The 24500-nt window shown below is 37.7% G+C and overlaps 2 protein-coding genes across 2 annotated transcripts in view; one reads left to right on the top strand and one right to left on the bottom strand.

The window, feature by feature from the left end:
- LOC137628878 (uncharacterized) lies at positions 1-22967 on the bottom strand. Its single transcript, XM_068360129.1, has 11 exons — positions 22925-22967; positions 17692-17806; positions 14373-14484; positions 14037-14247; positions 12914-13113; positions 12457-12601; positions 9671-9825; positions 6011-6185; positions 1297-1466; positions 955-1107; positions 1-364 (listed from the first exon to the last, which is right to left on the bottom strand). The coding sequence occupies exons 2-11, from the start codon at positions 17784-17786 to the stop codon at positions 77-79; spliced, it is 1704 nt and encodes a 567-aa protein (XP_068216230.1). The 5' UTR covers positions 17787-17806; positions 22925-22967; the 3' UTR covers positions 1-76.
- The window catches only part of LOC137628880 (uncharacterized), a 403929-nt gene that overhangs the window by 257133 nt on the left and 122296 nt on the right, over positions 1-24500 (top strand). The gene's annotated exons all lie outside the window — the stretch shown is intronic.

The following is a 24500-nucleotide window of genomic DNA, read 5'->3' as shown; positions in this document are numbered from 1 at the left end:
AATCTGTATCACAAAGATCCTTACAAATGACCTACAACTTAATAGATTCTTGGAAGCATTTTCTAGAAAGCCATCCCTACCCCTGGGGGTCCTTGGCAGCCATTTCCTTCAATTCTCTCCTGAGTAACTTCCCTGTGGCATTCTTGGGCAAGGCATCCAGAAACCTAACGCCTCCTTTCAACTGTTTGTAGGGCGCCACCTTATCCTTCAAGTAGTTCATGATGTCCTCGGATGAGACCTCCGCCTTTTTAACTATGTAGGCCCTTGGTAACTCCCCCGCCCGCTCGTCCTCAACTCCTATCACGCCCACGTCCAACACGGCGGGGTGTTTGAGAAGTTCTTCCTCCAGTTCGGAAGGAGAGACCTAGGGTTAAAAAAATAGCTGAAGGAAATACCTGACGATACCAATGAAATGGTAGACCTGATTTGTTCTTTTCATATTTCCTAAAGTTAGTTTAAATTCCATCTTACTTACAATAAATTCAGAAGTATTTTTTTTCTCCGATTTGAGTTTTTGCCAATTACAAAACTAAGTATTAACTTATAAGTACAATTAAATGTAGTAAAAGCTCAAATTTGATTATTTGAAAATATAGATTTTTCGTTAATTCACCTCGTCACTCAGAGATAGCAAAATGGAAAATAAATTTCAGGAATAGAGGTTTAGTAAAAGACTAAAAGATGAAAGTAGCTGTGAACCTATTGATGCTGCAATGACCCTTGAGTCTACGTGCAGCATCCCACTTTAGATGTAATAACAGCATTATTCCTTATGGGGCATCAAATCCCATTAACTTATATTTTACCATCATACTGTACTCACTGACATAAGCTAAGATCCCCTGATCTAAAAAATAAGGGCCAACTGACTCTACCAACTCACCTAACCTACGATCCCCTGACCTGATTGGGTTCATTGGCTATTCCTATGACTCGCTGACTTATTGACCTTACCTGAGAGCCCTTGACCTTGATGAGCTCCTTGATCCGGTCCACGATGCTGAAAAACCCGTCGTCATGAATAGCGATATCTCCTGTATGGAGCCAGCCCTCAGAATCGATCGTCTCTGCTGTAGCTTGGGGGTTCTTGTGGTAATACGACATCATCTGCAAGAATGAAGAAGGAGGAGGTGAACGTGATACCACTGTACAAGCCAGGAGTCAAAGATAAGAAAAATACATATTTATATCTAACCCCTGTAAGATTAGAGATGCATTGCATTATGATGATAAGAGAGAGAGAGAGAGAGAGAGAGAGAGAGAGAGAGAGAGAGAGAGAGAGAGAGAGAGACTTACCGAGGGTGACCTAATGCACAGCTCTCCCCTCTGTCCTTCGGGCAAAGCCTCGCCAGTTTCAATGTCGACCACCTTACCCTCCGTGTTCGGAACCAACTTCCCGCAATATCCAATCCTCTCTTGATTCAGTGGGGTCATGTGTGTTCCCAGTGCTTCCGTCATTCCAAAACCTGAGGAATATGGAAACAATCTTGAAAGGAGCTTTTGTTTGTTTTAAAGCAGTATCATAACTTGACCTCGCTTTATCATAGAATGGACTACCATTCTGAAATCTTGAATTGCTTCTATCTCTGTGACATTACCTTGGAACTTCACATTCTTTTACCCTCTATTATTATTCTTAGTTATCAGATTTCAAGCAAATTTCCCCTAAATATTCTCTGTATACTTGAAAACTCTCAACAAAATTTTAGGAGAATCTGAACGAAACTTTAAGCATCAGGGGAAAATAACACAGTATAGTATTGCAGTCTTTCTTACTTTCCTAGAACTTAATGTGGCTGGGCGCTTTCTCCTTCAGCGTCATGTCCTACCTCCCTGAAACAGAATGTGTTGGGTGCTTTCTCCTTCAGCACCGTGTCTTACCTTCCTGAAACAAAATGTGTTGGGTGCTTTCTCCTTCAGCACCATGTCTTACCTTCCTGAAACAAAATGTGTTGGGTGCTTTCCCCTTCAGCACCATGTCTTACCTTCCTGAAACAAAATGTGTTGGGTGCTTTCTCCTTCAGCACCGTGCCTTACTTTCCTGAAACAAAATGTGTTGGGTGCTTTCCCCTTCAGCACCGTGTCTTCCCTTCCTGAAACAAAATGTGTTGGGTGCTTTCCCCTTCAGCACCGTGTCATACCTTCCTGAAACAAAATGTGTTGGGTGCTTTCTCCTTCAGCACCGTGTCTTACCTTCCTGAAACAAAATGTGTTGGGTGCTTTCCCCTTCAGCACCGTGTCTTACCTTCCTGAAACAAAATGTGTTGGGTGCTTTCTCCTTCAGCACCGTGTCTTACCTTCCTGAAACAAAATGTGTTGGGTGCTTTCCCCTTCAGCACCGTGTCTTACCTTCCTGAAACAAAATGTGTTGGGTGCTTTCTCCTTCAGCACCGTGTCTTACCTTCCTGAAACAAAATGTGTTGGGTGCTTTCTCCTTCAGCACCATGTCTTACCTTCCTGAAACAAAATGTGTTGGGTGCTTTCCCCTTCAGCACCATGTCTTACCTTCCTGAAACAAAATGTGTTAGGTGCTTTCTCCTTCAGCACCATGTCTTACCTTCCTGAAACAAAATGTGTTGGGTGCTTTCTCCTTCAGCACCATGTCTTACCTTCCTGAAACAAAATGTGTTGGGTGCTCTCTCCTTCAGCGCCATGTCCTACCCTCCTAGAACTTAATGGGTTATGGCACTTTCTCCTTCAGCACCGTGTCTTGCCTTCCTGGAACAAAATTGGATTGGCCGCTTTCTCCTTCAGCACCTTGTCTTACCTTCCTAGAACTTTATGTGGTTGGGTACTTTTTCCTTCAGCGCCATGTCTTACCTTCCTGAAAGAAAATGTGTTGGGTACTCTCTCCTTCAGCGCCATGTCCTACCTTCCTAGAACTTAATGGGTTGGGTACTTTCTCCTTCAGCACCGTGTCTTACCTTCCTAGAACTTTGTGGTTGGCTGCTTTCCCCTTCAGCACCATGTCTTACCTTCCTGAAACAAAATGTGTTGGGTGCTTTCACCTTCAGCGCCATGTCTTACCTTCCTGAAACAAAATGTGTTGGGTGCTTTCACCTTCAGCGCCATGTCTTACCTTCCTGAAACAAAATGTGTTGGGTGCTTTCACCTTCAGCGCCATGTCTTACCTTCCTGAAACAAAATGTGTTGGGTACTTTCTCCTTCAGCACCATGTCCTACCCTCCTAGAACTTAATGGGTTGGGCACTTTCTCCTTCAGCACAAGGTCTTACCTTCCTAGAACAAAATGGGGTCGAGCTGTTCCTCTTTCAGCCCCATGTCTTACCTTCCTAAATCTTAATGGGGTTGGGCGCTTTCACCTTCAGCGCCATGTCTTACCTTCCTGAAACAAAATGAGCTTGGGCTATTTCTCATTCAGCACCATGTCTTACCTTCCTGAAACAGAATGGGGCTGGGCACTTTCTCCATCAGCACCATGTCTTACCTTCCTGGATCAAAATGAGCTTGGGCACTTTCTCATTCAGCTCCATGTCTTACCTTCCTTGAACAAAATGTGGTTGGGTGCTTTCTCCTTCAGTGCCATGTCTTACCTTCCTAGAACTTAATGGGGTAAGGTGCTTTCTCCTTCAGCACAATGTCTTACCTTCCTGGAACAAAATGGAGCTGGGTGCTTTCTTCTTCAGTGCCATGTCTTAACTTCCTGGAAAAAAAATGAGCTCGGGCACCTTCTCGTTCAGCACCATGTCTTAATGTGGAGGATTTATTTTTGCTTTATTTTAATTTTTGTTTTTGCCAAATCCTGAGAGAGAGAGAGAGAGAGAGAGAGAGAGAGAGAGAGAGAGAGAGAGAGAGAGAGAGAGAGAGAGAGAGAGAGAGAATTTCATTTGCTTTAGTTTTGCTAAATCGCGCGAGAGTGTGTGTGTGTGTGTGTATGTGTGTTTGTGTGTTTGTGTGTCCGCGGTGCGCGCCGAAGAACAAGTGGTAGTTAGCGAATGATTGTTTGTAGTGGGAAAGACTGTTGGTACAAATGAGATTGTTTGTTTATGTTTTTAGTTAGGTTACGACAGTGGTGAATGTTTCGGAGCGAATGCTTTTTTTATTTGACTGCAGCTTAATGCAGTTGTGTGAACGCTGGATTATATATATTTTTCTTACCAGCGTTGGAAGTGTTTTTTGATTTTCTAAGTAAGTACAGTTTTGTTTATCTTTGCTTGTAGTGATTGTGAATGATAGGAACAATTTATTATTTATCTTTGATTATAGTGCGATAGTTCAGTTAGTTAGGAGTGTTCATAAGTGTTTTTCTTTTTTATATTGGCAGGCCGTGATTCCTCCTTTGGAGAGACTCAAGTTTTGAAAGTGGATTATTGTTGATGACCAGGCCTGTAATAAAGGATTGCATTTAGGCTTCGCTATTCGATTGCTCAACTGTTGATGACCTGGCCTGTATACGATTTTTTTTGGACTGTTTTTTGGATCTCTGAACGGATGATGACTTGGCCTTTGAATTAAGATTGCTGATGATGAATATGATGATGATGATAACAATGACCCCAATCAGGGAAGTACTGTTTGCAAATTGCCACTCAGTGGAATAGTTGATCACAAAGCGGTGATAGTGGTAGTTTGCCATAAAAGACAGTTTGGCTTGTGTTGAGGACAGTGTCGGTGTCTTATAAAATAATATATACATAGTGGTTGTGGTCTATTTTAATTTTAAGTTTGTTAGGGTTTTTTATATGAATGGTGTTTTGGTTTTTGCATATTTAATATCCAGTTTGATCAGTTTTAAGTATTTTGAATGTGGATGCTTTTGGTGTTAATTATTTTAGTTTGTAAGGTAATATAGCTTTAAGGTTATGTTTTGTTTCAATTTTCCTTCTGTCCAAGAGTCCGGTTGATAAAGTAAGGGGAAAGTTTGTGTTGTGGGACAATTGTCAGTTAGAGTGATTCAAGGGTGTGGGGGTTGTTTTGCAACATCCCGCCACATTACCTTCCTAGAACTTAATGGGGTTGGGTGCTTTCTCATTCAGCACAATGTCTTACCTTCCTGGAACAAAATGGGGCTGGGTGCTTTCTTCTTCAGTGCCATGTCTTAACTTCCTGGAAAAAAATGAACTTGGGCACTTTCTCGTTCAGCACCATGTCTTACCTTCCTAGAACTTAATGGGGTTGGGTGTTTTCTCATTCAGTACTATGTCTTACCTTCCTAAAAGAAAATGAGCTTGGGCGCTTTATCGTTCAGCACCATGTCTTACCTTCCTAGAACTTAATGGGGTTGGGCACTTTCTCCTTCAGCACTATGTCTTACCTTCCTAAAACTTATTAGGATTGGGTTCTTTTTCAGTCAGTGCTATGTCCTACCTTTCAAGAACAAAATGAGCTTGGGCACTTTCTCGTACAGCACCATGTCTTACCTTTCTAGACCTTAATGTGGTTGGGCACTTTCTTCTTCAGCGCCATGTCTTACCTTCCAAAAACAAACTGAGCTTGGACATTTTCTCGTTCAGCACCATATCTTACCTTCCTGGAACAGAATTGGGTTGGGAGCTTTCTCCTTCAGTACTATGTCTTACCTTCCTAAAACTTATTAGGATTGGATTTCTCCATCAGCGCTTTGTCCTACCTTCCTGGAACAAAATGAGCTTGGGCACTTTCTCGTACAGCACCATGTCTTACCTTTCTAGACCTTAATGTGGTTGGGCACTTTCTTCTTCAGCGCCATGTCTTACCTTCCAAAAACAAACTGAGCTTGGGCATTTTCTCGTTCAGCACCATATCTTACCTTCCTGGAACAGAATTGGGTTGGGAGCTTTCTCCTTCAGTACTATGTCTTACCTTCCTAAAACTTATTAGGATTGGATTTCTCCATCAGCGCTTTGTCCTACCTTCCTGGAACAAAATGAGCTTGGGCACTTTCTCGTACAGCACCATGTCTTATCTTTCTAGAACTTAATGTGGTTGGGCTCTTTCTTCTTCAGCACCATGTCTCACCTTCCTAGAACAAAATTGGGTTGGGCACTTTCTCCTTCAGCACCATGTCTTACCTTCCTGGAACAAAATTGGGTTGGGCGCTTTCTCCTTTAGCGCCACAGCACTGGAGGGAGGCACAGGTGCAGCTGCGCATATAGCACACCGCATACTAGCCAAGTCTTTGGAAGTCACGGCTGGAGACTTAATCAAAAAGTTTAGCATCGGAGGCACCAGGTGGACCACCTCAACCTAGAAAGGTCAGATAGTTATCTATAGGGAAGAGTGTGAGTCCAGCCAATTCACTTCATAGATACTTGCTGAAAACAGGAAAGGTTGTTAATTCTTGAGTAGACAAGTATTTAAAAGTTGAGGTTGCATGACCCAAGACCTGTTCCATAGGTGTGACATGTTGCCAGTAGCTGGATCTGGGTTTTCCTGAGGATAACCCATTCAGGTACAGATCAAACCCAATGTTTCTAACAGAAGCTGACTAAAGTAGGTAGTAGGTTGGCCAGAGCACCAGCCACCCATTGGGATACTACAGCTAGAGAGTTATCGGGCCTTTTGACTGGCCAGACAATACTACATTGGATCTTTCTCTCTGGTTACGGTTAATTTTCCCTTTGCCTACACTTACACATACCGAATAGTCTGACCTATTCTTTACATATTCTCTTCGGTCCTGATACACCTGACAACACTGAAATTACCAAACAATTCTTCTTCACCCAAGGGGTTACCTATTGCACTTTAATTGTTCAGTGCCCACTTTCCTCTTTGTAAGGGTAGAAGAGACTTTATCTATGGTAAGCAGCTCTTCTAGGAGGAAACTCCAAAATCAAACCATTGTTCACTGGTCTTAGGTAGTGCCATAGCCTCTGTACCATGGTCTTCCACGGTCTTGAGTTAGAGTTCTCTTGCTTGAGGGTACAATATTCTATCTTATTTCTCTTCCTCTTGTTTTGTTAATGTTTTTATCGTTTAAATAGGAGATATTTATCTTAATGTTGTTACTCTTCTTGAAATATTTTATTTTTCATTATTTTCTTTCCTCACTGAGCTATTTTACCTGTTGGAGCTCTTGGGCTTATAGCATCCTGCTTTTCCATCTAAGGTTGTAGCTCTCCAAGTAATGATAATAATAATAATAATGGAATGAAAAGTGGGTGTAGTGCTCTCTCTCTCTCTCTCTCTCTCTCTCTCTCTCTCTCTCTCTCTCTCTCTCTCTCTCTCTCTCTCTCTCTCTCAGAAAAATATATATTAGAAAATCAAAATATCTTTACAACTCCAGTTGCACTAAATTACAGCAGACTGAAGTACAATTAAAATTCTTGTTACTCTTTGAAATATAAAGGAAATTTCCTGAAATTCTATGATCATCAGAAGCTGTGTTCATGATTATCCTCTTTTACGTTTGAAACTACGTCCTGGAAAATACTTTAAAATTCAGCGCTGAACCTTCGTCATCATCTGAAGTCTCGCATCTATCTATCTATCTAGGTATCATGTCTTCGACGCGGCTGTCAATTTCTTCCAAATGGTCCTACCTCTAGCCCTCTGTATAAATTGTCCAGCTGTTACATTCTCCTTTACATGTTCCAGTAAGCTGTCCATTTCTTTTCCTTTGCCGACCTATTGCTCTTCTGTCCTCTATTTTTCCCGTAAGACACAAAAGTTCTATCTTTTCTCTTCTTATTACATGTCCCAGAAATTCCATCTGCCTCCTAAGCCTTATTACTTTTAGATGTGATCTCTCGTGATTCATTCTTCTCGGATACCTCCTCATATGTTACTCTCTGGGATCTTCAACATTCAAGTTTTTTTTTAATGTCCACGTCTCTGGGCCATAAATAACTTTGACCCATACATAGGTTTTCTAACTCTTGTCTGAATCCGTATCGTTTGTCAATAGGGTTTCCAGAATAAAAACCTTAAAACCTGACGGAAAAAAAAAAAATCTTGACAGACCGAGTTGAGAGATACACATTCGACATGATAAAAATGTTAAAACATGACCCCCCCCCCCCCAAAGAAAAAAAAATCTTGCTAGACTGATTTAGGAAATATACATTCATCATTAAAATGTTAAAACTGCTGAAACATCATCTTGCTAGACTGATATAAAACACATTTTAACAGTTGAAATTGGCAGTAGGGCATTTTGCTGCCAATAGTTTTAACAAATCGTTCATTTCAAATCAAGCACAGCAGGAAATAGTTAAGCTAATCGTACATTACAACTTTATTAGGAATTTTGGAAAACTCATTTTTAGCTGTCAGTATTCTTTTTTTTTCTATTTTTATCACGTCTTGCATCGTGTGTTATCATACTACCTAGATATACAAAGACATTTGTTTGTTATATTGTCTCGCATCAGAGACTTAAAAATATAAACCCTGCATAACATTACAATGAATTTCTATAAATTATTATTAGAAGAAGTGTTTTTTTATGAATCTTGCAAAGCATTGTAAATATCATCTTTATTATTAGATATAGTTATTGATATGTTTGCTGGCTATTTTATTTCGTTGTTAATCCATTATTAACAGCCATTACAGTGAAAACCACATTTGGTCCTAAAGATAGAGAAAATCCAAATTGCCTCACAGGTCCAGTGAGAGTGAAAAAAGTAATTACCTTGAATTATTTTACGCTAAAATCCTTGATTACCTTGAATTATTTTACGCTAAAATCCTTGATTCCCTTGAATTATTTTACGCTAAAATCCTTGATTACCTTGAATTATTTTACGCTAAAATCCTTGATTACCTTGAATTATTTTACGCTAAAATCCTTAATTACCTTGAATTATTTTACGCTAAAATCCTTAATTACCTTGAATTATTTTACGCTAAAATCCTTGATTACCTTGAATTATTTTACGCTAAAATCCTTAATTACCTTCTAATTCCTGTTAATTTTAGATTTTGGATTGCATTAAGGTTACAATTCTTCGCCCAAGGGGTTAACTACTGCACTTTAATTGTTCAGTGGCCACTTTCCTCTTGATAAGGGTAGAAGATACTCTTTAGCTTTGGTAAGCAGCTCTTCTAGGAGAAGGACACTCCAAATTCAAACCATTGTTCTCTAGTCTTGGGTAGTTCCATAGCCTCTGTACCATTGTCTTTCACTGTCTTGAGTTAGGGTAAACTCGGGCACACTATTCTATCTAATTTCTCTTCCTCTTGTTTTGTTAAAGTTTATGTAGAAAATATTTATTCTAATGTTTTCATGTTCTTAAAATAATTATTTTTTCCCTGTTTCCTTTCCTCACTCGGCTATTTTCCCTGTTGGGGCCTCTGGGCTTATAGCATCCTGCTTTTCCAACTATGGTTGTGGCTTAGCAAGTAATGATAATAATAATAATAATAATAATAATAATAATAATAATAATAATAATAATAATAGGAATAATAATAATTGAAGACCAAATGACTTTATGGACTCCACAAGAATTCAATTGTGTCCCTGAATTATTCTTGAAATTTTTACTATCTTGTGGATCCCAATTATTGTTAAAGATTTCTAATGACCAAAATGTCCACCCAAAAATTATGATGACCACATATTCACCCAAAATGGAATCCTCTTGAAAATTTCTAATTAAAAAATGGTCATCTCAAAATTTACTCTTAGAAATTTATGATTACCAGATATTCACCCAGAATGGAATCCTCTATAAAATTTCTAATCATCAAATAGCCCAAAATACACTGAAAACCCGTATTACCTTGAAGTCCCTTATGATCCTGATGAAGTCTTGGGGCGTGAAGTCAGGTAAGGACACGGTCTTGGCGCCCTTGTACAGGTTGAACATGTTTATGACATGTGTCCCGTAGATGTGGTAGAAGGGCATGATGCCCAGGATGTTCTCTTGGTACTCAGCTAAGTAATAGAAGGAGAGCAAACAAATCGATTGTTAATGGGGAAGGAAGAGAGGAGTGAAATTACATAAGGATTTGGAGGAAAAATTTGAATAATGGTGAAAATATAGATGAGAAAGGAATTGATGAATCTTATGCTAGATATATCTATACGGGAAGTACAGAAATCCTAAAACTACATAAAAGTAGTGAGAAAATTCCAGTTGAAAAAAAGTTATACAGGGAGACCCCATCTCTCCTAGAAGTTAAAAAAAAAAAAAAAAAAAAAAAAATGGGAAAACGTAGGAATTAACATTAATGGGGAATACCTCATCAATTTAAGATTTTCAGATGACATAGTCATATTTAGTGAATCATGAGAGAAATTACAAAAGATAAATGAAGATGTGAATTGAGAAAGCAGAAATGTAGGACTGAAAATGAATATGAGTAAAACTAAGGTAATGTTCAGTGAAAATGCAGAGAAACAACAAATAAAATTTATAGACCACCCTCTAGATATTGTTAATGAATATTGGTACTTAAGACACACTGTTTCCCCAGGACATTAGACCAAAATTGAAAGAAGGATAAACATTGGATAGAGAGTCTTTGATACACAAAATGAGATTATGAAATGTAAAATGTCTCTTTCTCTAAAACGAAAAGTATATCATATGGTCCTACCAGTATTGAATCATGTATCAGAAACTTGGAGGAGCCTTATCAAAGCCTTAGAACATTAACTAGTTACAACTCAAAGAGCAATGGAAAGAATAATGATGGAAATAAACTAAGAGACGGAAAAAGAGCAACATGGATACGAGACCAAACTAAAATAGAGGATATTTTAACAACTTGTAAGAAAAAGAAATGGACATGGGCAGGACATGTAATGAAAATAACAGATAATAAATGAACATTAAAAATAACAGAATGGGTCCATAGAAATTGCAATCGAAGTAGGGTAAGGAAGAGAAGATGATAGATTGACGATATAAAAAGTTTTGCTAGAATAGGCTGGCATAGAAAGACCATAAACAGACGTGAATGGAAGGACATGTCCGAGGCTTCGACCTGCAGTTAACTAGCAACAGCTGATGAGGATAATGATATAGAAAAGGTAGTTTTGCTGAGTAAATTTTCCTTTTGAGGCATGTTGTACAGCAATGCGTAGAATATAGAAATTCACTTTTGATGGCATTTGTGGACTATGAAAAAAGCCTTTGACAGTATGCACCGCCAATTTTGTGGAGAGTCCTGCGTTATTATAGAATTCCTCGTAAATATGTTAATTTGATTAAGTGTGTTCACGACCATAACAAGTGGAGTACTATCAAATTAATTTCCAGCGAACAGCGGAATACTCCAAGGGAATGGGTTGTCACCTACATTATGTCTTCTATCCTCCTCGTGGAATTTTTAATGCGCTGTACAGTCGGAGATGTTGGAAAAGGATTGGCAATGGATTTGTAATAGGAAATTAGTAGACCTAGAGTAAGTTAATAATGCTATTCTTATTAGCAGAACACCACAGGATTTGCAATGCTTGCTTATTCGAATACATGAAATATCACAGTAGGTTTGGCTTAAGATACATATACCAAGGCACTTCCCCCAATTTTGGGGGGTAGCCAACATCAACAAATGAAACAAAACAAAAAGGGGACCTCTACTCTCTACGTTCCTCCCAGCCTGACAAGGGACTCAACCGAGTTCAGCTGGCATTGCTAGGGTGTCACAGCCCACCCTCCCCCGTTATCCACCACAGATGAAGCTTCATAATGCTGAATCCCCTACTGCTGCTACCTCCGCGGTCATCTAAGGCACCGGAGGAAGCAGCAGGGCCTATCGGAACTGCGTCACAATCGCTCGCCATTCATTCCTATTTCTAGCACGCTCTCTTGCAATATGCAATGGAAGATGAAATATCATTGGAAGGAGAAAGGATTAATGAAGTAGAATCATTCAAGTATTTAGGAACTATGATCTCTAATACAGGGTCTTTAGAATTAGAGTTTAATGAAAGACTGAAAAAGCAAATGAGACAATGGCTAGGTTAAGTAAAATCTAGAAATCAAATCGCCTGAAATTACACACAAAAATCAGACTTTATATCAGTTTAGTGAGATCGGTGTTACTGTATGGACATGTGTCATGATATGACAATGAAACAATCTCTAATAGATTTAGTAGATTTGAGAACAAAGCCCTCAGAAGGATATTAGGAGTTAAATGGCAGGACAGGATTAGTAATGAAATTATATGAGATTACTCAAGTACCGCATGTGGATGAGATCATGATGAGGGGTGGATGGAGATGGTTTGGGCATGCTCTTCGCATTCCTCAAGAAAGATTAGTTCACCAAACGTTCAACTGAGCTCCACAAGGTACTAGAAGAGTTGGAAGACCCAGGCTTACATGGCTGAGGACTATGAAGCGCGAAGTAGGAGATGATGAATGGAGAAGTATTGAATTAAAAGGTCAAGATAGAGACGTCTGATGAAATCTAACAGAGGCCCTATGCGGTAATAGGCATAGGAGGGGATGATGATAATATATACTCTCTCTCTCTCTCTCTCTCTCTCTCTCTCTCTCTCTCTCTCTCTCTCTCTCTCTCTCTCTCTCTCTCTCTCTCTCTCTCTCTCTCACCTGTAGTCTCTTTGTAGGCAAAGATATTGGGATGTGTGAACATGACCACGTTATTAGTGAAAGCCCGGTGGGAGAGTGCCACGCCTTTCGGCTTCCCTGTGGTGCCACTCGAGTACAGCATCATGGCGATGGATTCTGGATCCGTCTGAAACATTGAAAGGAGTAACTTGAATAAGGTTCATTATTAGCGTTGATGAAACTATCTGCAACATTACTTAGAGAGTACAGGATTGGCAATAATATATACATACATATACACACACACACACACACACACACACATATATATATATATATATATATATATATATATATATATATATATACACAGTATATATATATATATATATATATATATATATACAGTATATATATATATATATATATATATATATATATGTGTGTGTGTGTGTGTGTGTGTGTGTGTGTGTGTGTGTGTATACAGGCATATCCTCACCTCTGCGACTTCAGCAAAAGGTTTACTGTCATCTTCAATGATTTCTTGAAAATTGGGGCTGCCGAATTCGGACGGGCCATTGACGAAGACAGGAATCTGAAGATTTAACTTTGTCAGAACCTGACGAAGGAGTCGCTCCATCGAGGGGTCCACAACCACCAATTCGGCATCGCAGTCTTCGATCTGTCTGTACGCTTCGTCTGGTGGAGAGAAAATGATTTAGTAAAATGTTTTAAGGTGTGTATGTGTATATACGAGTAAGTGCATATGCATACGCAAATATATGTGTTTAAAGTGTCAATCTCTAAGTGCTTTGATAATGTGGATTTCACAATAAACGAGCAATATTTGGTTTGAAATGCTGAATGCCTTGGAATATATACGATGAAGCGACTGTGAAGATCCTGTAGAGAACAGTGTGCCCCTGCAGTGTTGGACCAGAAAAGCAGCCCTTAGATAAAGCGAAATAAAGTAATATCAAATCCGCGGAAAGGGACATGTGGAATGCTAACTTATGTCCATTTTACAGAACAGAGACTATTATATTTTCTACCAATCAATAATACACAAAAATATCTCGATAAATGCAGACATTACAAAAGGTGTTACACAATAATCCCTAACGCCTCAGTTGAAATAGATTAAATTTGTTTAGTCATCACAATCCTGGCTGTATAAGATGGCTTAAGACACAGCAGCCTCCACGCTGGATATGATTTTGGGGTTCCCAGTTGAGTGGCGGAGCTTGAATGGATGAGGTGGAAGAACATTTTATATAAATCAAGGATAACTTTGCTGAACTAAGCAATTAGTTATATACCTGGTTGCTATTTGGATGCCAAGGGGTGCAGATGGACAGTACTCTTAACATATTCTCACTCATTTAGCATGAAACTATTCACAAGATTTTTTCTCTCTCTCTCTCTCTCTCTCTCTCTCTCTCTCTCTCTCTCTCTCTCTCTCTCTCTCTCTCTCAAACTCACCAGCAGTATAGTTATGAAAGTGAAAAAGACACAGATGTGATCTATCTAGATTTTGCAAAAGCCTTTCTTTTTTATTACCCTCTCTCTCTCTCTCTCTCTCTCTCTCTCTCTCTCTCTCTCTCTCTCTCTCTCAAACTCACCAGCAGTATAGTTATGGTTTATGGTGGTGATCATACCCCCGACGGCCATTGTGCCCAGAACAACGACCGGAAATTCGGGGCCATTTTGGCAATAGATGACTACATTCTTCCGTGATGCAGAGGGCAAGACCTTGTTGACTACGGCGCCCCACCGGAGGGCACGGTCGATCATGCCACCGTATGTGTATTTACGCCCTGTGATCCCACATTCCTGGTAAAGATAAAGAATGAGTTATTAACTTTACAGTGGAAATTATGATATTAATTATGATAATAAAGAAAAAATGAACACTTCATGGTAGGTGTCTCTCCTCTCCCACAGATTCCCTTACTCACTATGGCATCCATTGTCGGCCACTTCTTTGCCCTACTGAAGAGCAAGTCGGGGATAGTGGCATTGGGCATTTCAACTGAAGGAAACGAACTGTAGACCACATTTTTCTCTTTCCTGGGAAATTAAAAACACAATTAACTAAAAGAGTACAGTACAATGATATATGTATAGACATACATATATATATACAGTATATATAAATATATATAGGCTATATATATTATATATATATAATATATATATATATATATATATATATAAATATATATTATATACATATATATGTATGTATATATATATATATATATATATATATATATATATATATATATATATATATATATATATATATATACAGTACACATATACATATACATAGAGCAAAAAGAGGGAGTGGCTTGTAGTTATGACACTGACCCCATCAGCAAAAGACCTATGTAGGTATGATTGAGACATTGAAGACATAAGCCTCGCAACCTCATCCCAGAATGACATTCATAAAATTTAGATAAATCATCCGATGTGTGATAATCTATATGGGGTGCTTTAATTTAAAAAGGGGGAAAGGTTGGAAGGGTTGAGTGTGTGTCATTTTTGACGGATTGTGTACACTACTATGAGATTCAGGGGCTCTGTAACACGGTTTTTCGCAATAATTTTTTATCTATGAATTTCATAAATATAACGCTTCTTCAGAATGCACATTATATCTACACATAAATTTTGACTATATTCTGCATTACGTAGGTTGAATAAATTTGGTACTTATAATGTAAAAGTGACGTTTTTTGAAGACGGGCCAACTTACTCAGAGAAAAGGTTTCGAACGCACTCGTTACGTAACTTATGACGGCATTTCTTCCCTCTTTCTCGATCGATGATTGGCTATACGTAACGAAGGCTATACCTCTGCCAACAATGACACAAAAGTTTAGATAAAAGCAAAGCAGTACACCTTTATAAACTCTGAAACCTCTCCACTGATAATTGTCATAATGAACAAACCAACAAAATATGTTAATAAATACAAAAACACTTCGATTATTAGTCTAACTCCCAAAATAAGTTTCCTAAGAAATTACAGTCTACTTTATAGGTTACAATCAGATTAACAAGGTGTAGGGAATAGTTGGTAATTTTCAAAAACGTAGTAGACAAGCTTGATTTGATAACTGCTATATCCAATGTCAAGCAATTATTATTTATTGTCTATCTACCTACCTAGTTACTGTAAAAAAAAAAAAAAAAAAATAGCCGGCACCGTATTTTGGCTTTAAACCTTCACCAATAATTATCGTCAGAAGGATGACTTCATGAGGCTCCACCCACTTTGGCCTCGTTATAATTCAGGATAACACTGAAGGCTATCATGGGCATTGTTGGATCAGAAAATTTAAATTCTGGCTATAAAAACTCATTTCTCGAGTAGTTGTAAGAAGTGCTAAATGATCCTCAAGGATCCCAGCAGTTGGCCTAAACGTTTAATTCATGTATACTACTGTTGCGGCACTACTCCTACAGTAGTATTACTACGCTAGCACAGATACCCCACCCACATTTATGTATCGTTCCGCCATTCATAAAGTCTTTGTCATGTTTTTTCACTGTGCAATAAGCCATGTCCTCCTCAGAAATTAAGTTTAACATTAGATGATAGGTTATTTCATTAAGCTGACAAATTATGGCAACTAGGTACGTTATTGCCGATGTTGAAGCTAAAGATAAAGTATGGTATCTTTCCTTCATTGCATTATCATCTTTACTACTATTTGTTTTGCTACATGTAGTAATTATTTTAAAGGATAAATGAATTAGGTTCACTTTACTTCTATAAATTCCCATTAGATGTACAAATAAATGTCCTAAAACTATTCATGATTTATTTACAAAATGCAGTCATGCCCTAAACATAGCCAACACGGTCGTACGGCCTAAGAAGAAGAAAAGAAATTATATCGGATGATCCGTTGGTCTTATGGAGAGTTTAGCACAAAATTCTTATTTTAACAAAAATAGTTATATAAAAACTGTTTACATACAATCTCTCTCTTTCTCTCTCTCTCTCTTGGTGGCATAGTGAATAGTTAATGGAAATGTTCGAAAGCCTGAATGACATTACAAGTATTATAATCATGTTACGTTAAATACAAATCAGACCATAAACATTGGATTTAAACTAGAAACTGAATAATTACCTATTCAGGCTATAGTAAATATGGCCACGGGCTTTCTCTTGACTGTATAAAGTTGCAAGTCGTAAGACAAATGCAGTTTTGCAACCACGGGGGCAATTACAAATCCTGTTAGCCATTCTTGACTGTTATGGGTTTCAGAGCCGATGGAACAAAGTGAATGGGTGTCTGGTGGATGGGCGGGGCAAAATTTTGTCAAAAGGTGTTTACATTGCTTACGTAATGAATATTTTCGACTCTTGGCTCGTTATCACTGGCCATGGCGTCGGCTAGATCATTTTTACTCTATAAAATTAAAAATATCGGGTTTAAGTTATTGATAATGCTGACAAAATTTGTGTTTGGTTGTAAAATATACATATGTCAACTTTCAGCTACATCCGATGCTTTGATAAGGAGCAAAGTCCAAAAAACCGTGCTACAGAGGTCCTGGATCTCATAGTAGTGATAGTAATAATAAGTGGTGACACTAACAATGAATAAAAGTCTTTCTTGTCTTGATTAATTACCCGCGAGAGACGAATTGCAGACAATAACAGTTGGTAATTACAGCCACTGCTGGAAGATGTAATGTTTACACTTGCCACAAAAGAATTCACGAGAATTCGCGAGAATTTACGAGAATTTGGCTAGCTGCGTTCTCGCCTGTGGGATCCATTTTTTCTAAAACATAAATTGTAAAATTTTGACTCTTCTCTGAATGATCTTGTCTATATCTTCATGAAATTCTAGGCCATTATAACTAGAAATTCTTTCTGTTTCATCCATAATCTATCCATTTGAAATTTTGGTCAGGCATTTAAGAATTCTGGCCCAGCGCTGCAAAAAGAAATTTTTATGTCATCAGAGAAATCCACAGAGCAATATAATAATAATAGACAGAGTATAGGGATTTAATTCTTTTTGTGTGTTAAACCTACAATCTAGAATCAACAATTTTGATTTTGAAAGATTTCTCCTATGCACTTCACACACAACGCTAGCCTACAACAAACACATTTAGGCCTATACGTCAACAAGGCTGAGGCTTAGATCTATAAATAAGCACATTTCAATTAGCAAAGTTGTATCGCTAGGTAGATATAAACTAATAATTCTTCCTGAAATAGAAGAAATAGGATAAACTTACGTGCCTGGGGGTCCCGCAGTGTGTATAGAAGCAGATCTACGTAGGCCTATGGTGCTCCTCCTGAGAATGTTCGCCCCAATGTGAACCGATTTCATTGTAGCAGTTGGATGTTAAACTGAAAGTTCAAAAAGGGTTTATTTCCATTGGTGGATTCACTATAGCGTATCAATGTATCTTTACAAGTATCAAAGACAAATGATTTGGTAATTGTTAAGTAGATTTTATCACATTATTATTATTATTATTATTATTATTATTATTATTAGTAGTAGTAGTAGTAGTAGTAGTAGTTGTTGTTGTAGTGGTACTTGTTAAGCTACAACCCTTGTTGGAAAAGCAAGATGCTATAAGCCCAAGGGCTCCAACAGGGAAAATAGAAAATAGCCCAGTGAGAACAGGAAATAAGAGAACTACAAGAGCAGTAATTATCAATTGAAATAAAATATTTTAAGAATAAAAACAACATTAAAATAGATATTTCTTATATAAACCATAAAATCTTTAAAAAAAGAACGAGAAATAGGATAAAATAGTGTGCCCGAGTGTACCTTCAAGCAAGAAAACTCTAACCCAAGACACTGGAAGACCATGGTACAGAGGCTATGGCACTACCCAAAACTAGTGAACAATGGTTTGATTTTGGAGTGTCCTTCTCCTAGAAGAGCTGCTTACCATAGCTAACGAGTCTCATCTACCCTTACCAAGAGGAAAGTAGCCACTGAACAATTACAGTGCAGTAGTTAACCCGTTGGGTGAAGAAGAATTGTTTAGTAATCTCAGTGTTGTCAGGTGTATGAGGACAGAGGAGAATATGTATAGAATAGCCCAGAGTATTCGGTGTATGTGTAGGCAAATGGAAAAGGAACCGTAACCATAGAGAAGGAACCAATGCCAGTCAAATGACCTTAATCATTAAACAAAATTAAATAAGATCTTTATCACAAACTCTGGTCTCGTTGAGTACACAAACAGATAACAGTCTCCGACCAGTGACGAAAGGAAACAACATAAACACACACACAAACACACACACACACATATATATATATATATATATATATATATATATATATATATATGTGTGTGTGTGGGTGTGTGTGTGTATATATATATATATATATATATATATATATATATATATATATATATATATATATATGTGTGTGTGTGTGTGTGTGTGTGTGTGTGTATGTGTGTGTCTGTGCATGTCCTAATCCTTATATGCAAAACATGTAGAAGTATGTGTTTTATACAGTGAGATAAATGACCTTTTTAAGAGTACTATTACTGTCATAATTGTAGTGCGCGATCACTGAACTCTGTTATAGGCCACGTGTCTCAAGTCTGATAAAGGGACGTGTTGTAAGCCTATTGGTGACTATAATTCCATCACAGTGAAGATTTCCACAAAATTTAACAATTCAGCATATTGACAGAGCAAAATTTAATTTACTTCCCGAGGGTTAAGCAGTACCTCTCGAGCGATCATAGAACAAGTAGGTACTTGTCTGAGAGTATCGGGCTGTGTAAAGTGTATTCACAAACCTTTTTGTGATAAAGTGAAAAAACGCATGCTCTAATGTATCATTATCCGTCGACATGGGACATATTTGGTGTCAGGTGAAAAAATACGTCTGTTTGTGTATGCTGTGAGCGAAATTGTTCTTTAAGCCTGTAAAATAAAAGTTAAAGATGCCTAGATACGCGAGGACTAACATAGCAGACACTGCTGCTACGGGAGATGAAAACAAAGGAGCAGTTTGCTATAGTGATATCGATGAAGAATATAAATGAGAGCAGTGAACACAGGACTTAGAAAATAGGTTAGATAACCTAGCTGAGTTAATAAACAGATTGTTAGTTGAACAAGGAGAGGAGTGACGCACAACCATAGCATATCCGACATACATAAACGAAGTTTAAACACACACAAGTGAAAGTACACATGCCCAGCTGAGTGAAGATATGCAAAATGTCATAGTTCGAAAATTACTAGAACTCCAGGCAAGTGTTATACCTTTTGATGATCAACGGCCTAATGAAGGGTTTCAATCGATCAAAGTGTTTTTGAGAGACTTTGAAGTAGCCACATATGGGTGGTCTGAAAGAGAAAAAGCTATCAGCTATTCAAATAATTAGATTGCTGAAAGATGCTCCGACAATGGAGGGAATGTGTTGGCCACAAGACAGTTTAAGAAGTTATACTGAAATAAAACGACGTTTAATTGAGAAATACGCCTTACCCAATACGAGAAAAGGGGACATGGAAGAAAATTACAAACCTAAAATTCGAAAGGTTGAATCAGTTCTCAGTTTTGCAACTTGTACTTTTCGAGAGTGCGACTCGTTTGCTACACGGAGTATCAATCTTCCAGAAGGTGATAAAAAAGCAATTGCCCATAAACATATTTGCAGATTAGTAAACCTGTATTTTTGTGGTTTTTTGTTCAATGACAATCGCTCGTTAGCAGACGTAGTGATAGTGATACAAAACATTCTAGACAGTTTGTGAGAAGAAAAAAGGACTGAGTATAATTGCCCCCATTCCGAAAAGGTGGAAGCCATGAGAGGCACTCAACAATCCCCAAACCGGGAGAGGGGAGATTATAGTCAGCAAGTGAGAAGAGTCTTCAGATGTTGGCAGTGTGGGGGAGAGGGGCACCAATGAGTGGAGTGCACCACCCAAGGATCCCCCCCCCCCCCCCCACGCTGTTACACTTGCCAGGCCTACAGTCATCTATCTCGAGTCCCCAGCAAAAAACGCCGAGGGCGGGCAGGCTGTGGCACACGCACACCACTCCCCACCCAACATCCGAGGAAAGGGAAATAGAGGAAGTGGGAGACGAGGGAGATTGATACCCGCCTCCCAGGCATGAGAGCAGAAACAGCAGTCGAGGCAGTGGTGAGTGACTATGATGGACTCGATGGAGCAGGCACTGGACCTCCCTTGGTAGCCCCGACCTCACCCCCGCAGCACTAGGGACAGGCACAGGGGGCAACGGTATTGCAAGCGATGTCGTTGGCACGTGCCCCACATATCCTGTGGTGGGGGGCCCTCGGAATTTTAGCAGTCAGGATTGACCTACCAGATAAGTCTATTTGAGCGCTGATCAGCACAGGAACCAGTGTTTCGCTTCTTGAACAAGGAATCTCGTCGAACCCACCACAGTCAGCGGCATCCGTCATACTTGACACACCAGGAGGAAATAAACTACAGGCAAGGCATACAACGATCGTCAACTTTCAGGTGGGATCCGTGAAGTTTACACATGATTTTTTTTGTCTTTTGTCTTGCCCACCGTGGGAATTCCAGGAATCAAGGGTATACTTGGTTTGGAATTTATAATGAGTAATCAAATATACATTTGCTGGGAAAAAGATATATATATATATATATATATATATGTGTGTGTGTGTGTATATATATATATACACACACACACACATATATATATATATATATATATATATATATATATATATATATATATATATATATATATATATATATATATATATATATATATATATATCCTTCCTGAGTGGGGATACCTTAACGTGGTGAATGAGTTTGTTTCGCCATGATCAACAAAGCTATAGGCTACTATAGTCAATTCTTTTTATTGAAGCAGATTTACACCGATTCGCAGGGGTGCCTTTTTAGCTCGGAAAAGTTTCCCGATCGCTGATTGGTTGGACAAGATCATTCTAACCAATCAGAGAGCAGGAAACTTTTCCGAGCTAAAAGGGCACCGCTGCGAGTCGGTGCAAATGCGCTTCTTTAAAAAAAATTGAGTATAGTCAGGGACACCTTTGCTGTGAGTGATCTGACTATAATCTCCCACCATCACCATCACCAATCCGCACTGGCTAGCGTAGTGATTAAAATTGGCCAAAACCCATAGACGAATTTTGACAAGTCTGAGGTCTTTGTCTTGCACTGGACTAAAAACGGTTGCGTTGGTGGTTGTTGTTATATACTGTATATATATATATATATATATATATATATATATATATATATATATATATATATATACATATATATATATATGTATATATATACATATATACATATATATAGAGTATATATATATTGTATATATATATAATGTATATATATATATATATATATGTATATATATACATTATATATATTATATATATATATATATATATATATATATATATATATATATATATATATATATATATAATATATATATATATATATATATACATTATATATATATATAATGTATATATATATATATATATATATATATATATATATAATGTATATATATAATATATATATAATGTATATATATAGATATATATATATATATATATATATATATATATATATATCACATTTATTTCTATGTTTTTTTAAGTCCTGGCCACACCATTGATTCTATTATTATTATTATTATTATTATTATTATTATTATTATCATTATTATTATTCCTTAACTTTATTTGGCTACAGCCATACAACTATATCTATTACTATAGATAGCTCCACTATTCTGTATTGTCATCATAATATATCATAAATAATGCGTACCGATATTGTATATGTCCACTATCACCGATATAATTCAACGTCGGACATCTATAGATCATAATAATGGGCCTAAATATCTTATGCCTTCATTGGCTATGAGACAAATCTCCTTATTTAAAGTTTTTTTTAACCTATTATTGTTTCATTTTTATCGTATTTAATTATATAATTTCCATTTTTTCAAGACTTTTTTTGTGACAACTTCTAGATTTATAGTCTTTAGGCCTATGCAGTCATATCTAGCCTGTTCTTTTTTTTTTTTTTTAATAAATTCACTAATAAATAATTTCAATAAAGTATATAGAATAACAAAATACACTTCATAATTATTAGCTAATTCGCACGAATGCATTGAAGATATGCCTATCTTTATATAGGCTTAATTGATTGAAAATTATTCAATCCCGGTAGTCGGCAAAACAGCTGATGGTAAAATGACAATACAACAAAATCGGTGAAATGAAAAGACTATAATACGGAAAGTTTCATGAATTACAACCATCGAAATGAGCATATTGCAGGAATAGGCCTAAGTATTTCACCCAACCGAATGACGGGGAAAGACATCGGCCTACTTATTATAATCCGAGATTAACAGACATTTTTAAAGCACTCAATTTACCGGTTGACATCTAAAGCATCACAACACACGAATGATATTACCAGACTGGTCCTATAGTGGCTGCCCAGACCAAAGTGAACTGGCAGTCTGGCCCTTCTCCTCAGGCCTCTGGGGCGAATGTCATCGAGTTGTCAAGTAACGATAATGATAATTAAAATTACTTTATTTGAATTTAAATAATTACATTAATGAAACTAATTAGGAGTGATTCATTATAGAATAAATTAAAGAAATTAGGAGGACATTGTCGAATAATGTGGCAATTAAATTTAGTTTTATTAGAAAGAAGTTTTCAGTCTGTGTGATTTTGGTATCGTAACCAGGAACCAGTTTGTGATGTGTGTTGGCATAATGGATTATGTAACGTTTAGGAGTAAGTAGTTCATGGGATGATTATCTATATGGAAGATTATTATCTGTGAATTCAAATTGCTTTTTATCTTTTTCTCGGATAATTTCCGAGAGAGAGAGAGAGAGAGAGAGAGAGAGAGAGAGAGAGAGAGAGAGAGAGAGAGAGAGAGAGAGAGAGAGAGAGAGAGGCCCATTCGTTCTCGTACTTGATCGTAATTACGTAATCGCAAGACTTGTGATATTGTGTCTTACCATCGAACTATCTTTAATGCCTGCATGTAACCTACAGATGCTTCTGTATTTCAATATGATCATTTATTACGTGTTATTAGTAAATTACACCTAAAATTTATGCATTTTTATGGTCATTTTCATAAACCTTTGACGATAAACAATATCCTTATAGGCGTAGATACATAGAGAGAGAGAGAGAGAGAGAGAGAGAGAGAGAGAGAGAGAGAGAGAGAGAGAGAGAGAGATGGGGGGATTCTGAAGGTCATGAATAAATTTACTTGACCTAAAATAAAGAGAGGAATGGTTCAAGCAATCCAACGTTTGACCTTACATCTATCTATCTATTACCAAGGCATTTCCCCAATTTTTTGGAAGAGGCATCAATAAAAAAAAGAGACAAAAGGAGACTTTTCATCTCTTCGCTCCTCTCAGCCTGACAAGGGATTCAGCCGAGTTTGGTTGGTAGCCTACTGCTAGGATGTCACAGTCCGCCCTCTCTCGTTATCCACCACAAATGAAGCTCCATATGATGAATCCCCTACTGCCGTTACCTCAGCAGTCATTAAGGCGACCGGAGGAAACAGTAGGGCCTAACGGAACTGTGTTACAATTGCTTGCCATTCATTCCAATCTAGTGCGCTCTCTTGCCTCTCTCACATCTATTCTCCTATCATCTAGATCTTTCTTCACTCCATCCATTCACCTAAACCTTGTCCTTCTTGTACATTTCCCATCAATTCTTGCATTCATCCCTTTTTTAGCTGACGGACATTTTCTATTCTGTTTACATGGCCAAACCACCTCAACACTTTCATATCCACTCTCGCTGCTATGTCATTTCTTACACCTGTTCTCGCATAGTTAATGACCCTATCTAATCGAGATACATCAGCCATGCCACTCAGATACTTCATCTCGAACACATTAAATTTCTGACTTTCCGTCACTTTCTTTCTCCACAACTCCGATCCATACATCACAGTTGGTATGATCACTTTCTCATACAGAACTCTTTTTACATTCATTCCTAAC

This window comes from Palaemon carinicauda, chromosome 36 (assembly GCF_036898095.1).
Source record: "Palaemon carinicauda isolate YSFRI2023 chromosome 36, ASM3689809v2, whole genome shotgun sequence".
NCBI lineage: Eukaryota > Metazoa > Arthropoda > Malacostraca > Decapoda > Palaemonidae > Palaemon > Palaemon carinicauda.
The sequence above is the reverse complement of the archived record's forward strand: the minus strand, read 5'-3'. Positions and strand labels throughout refer to the sequence as shown.

What these genes read in the sequence shown, in the direction of transcription:
- LOC137628878 (XM_068360129.1), bottom strand. Translation starts at nt 17,786, where the DNA reads ATGAAATCGGTTCACATTGGGGCGAACATTCTCAGGAGGAGCACCATA. An exon ending in ACTGCGGGACCCCCAGGCAC is followed by an intron (nt 14,485 to 17,691) that starts GTAAGTTTATCC and finishes TTAATTTCCCAG; the next exon opens with GAAAGAGAAAAATGTGGTCT. An exon ending in GGCCGACAATGGATGCCATA is followed by an intron (nt 14,248 to 14,372) that starts GTGAGTAAGGGA and finishes TATCTTTACCAG; the next exon opens with GAATGTGGGATCACAGGGCG.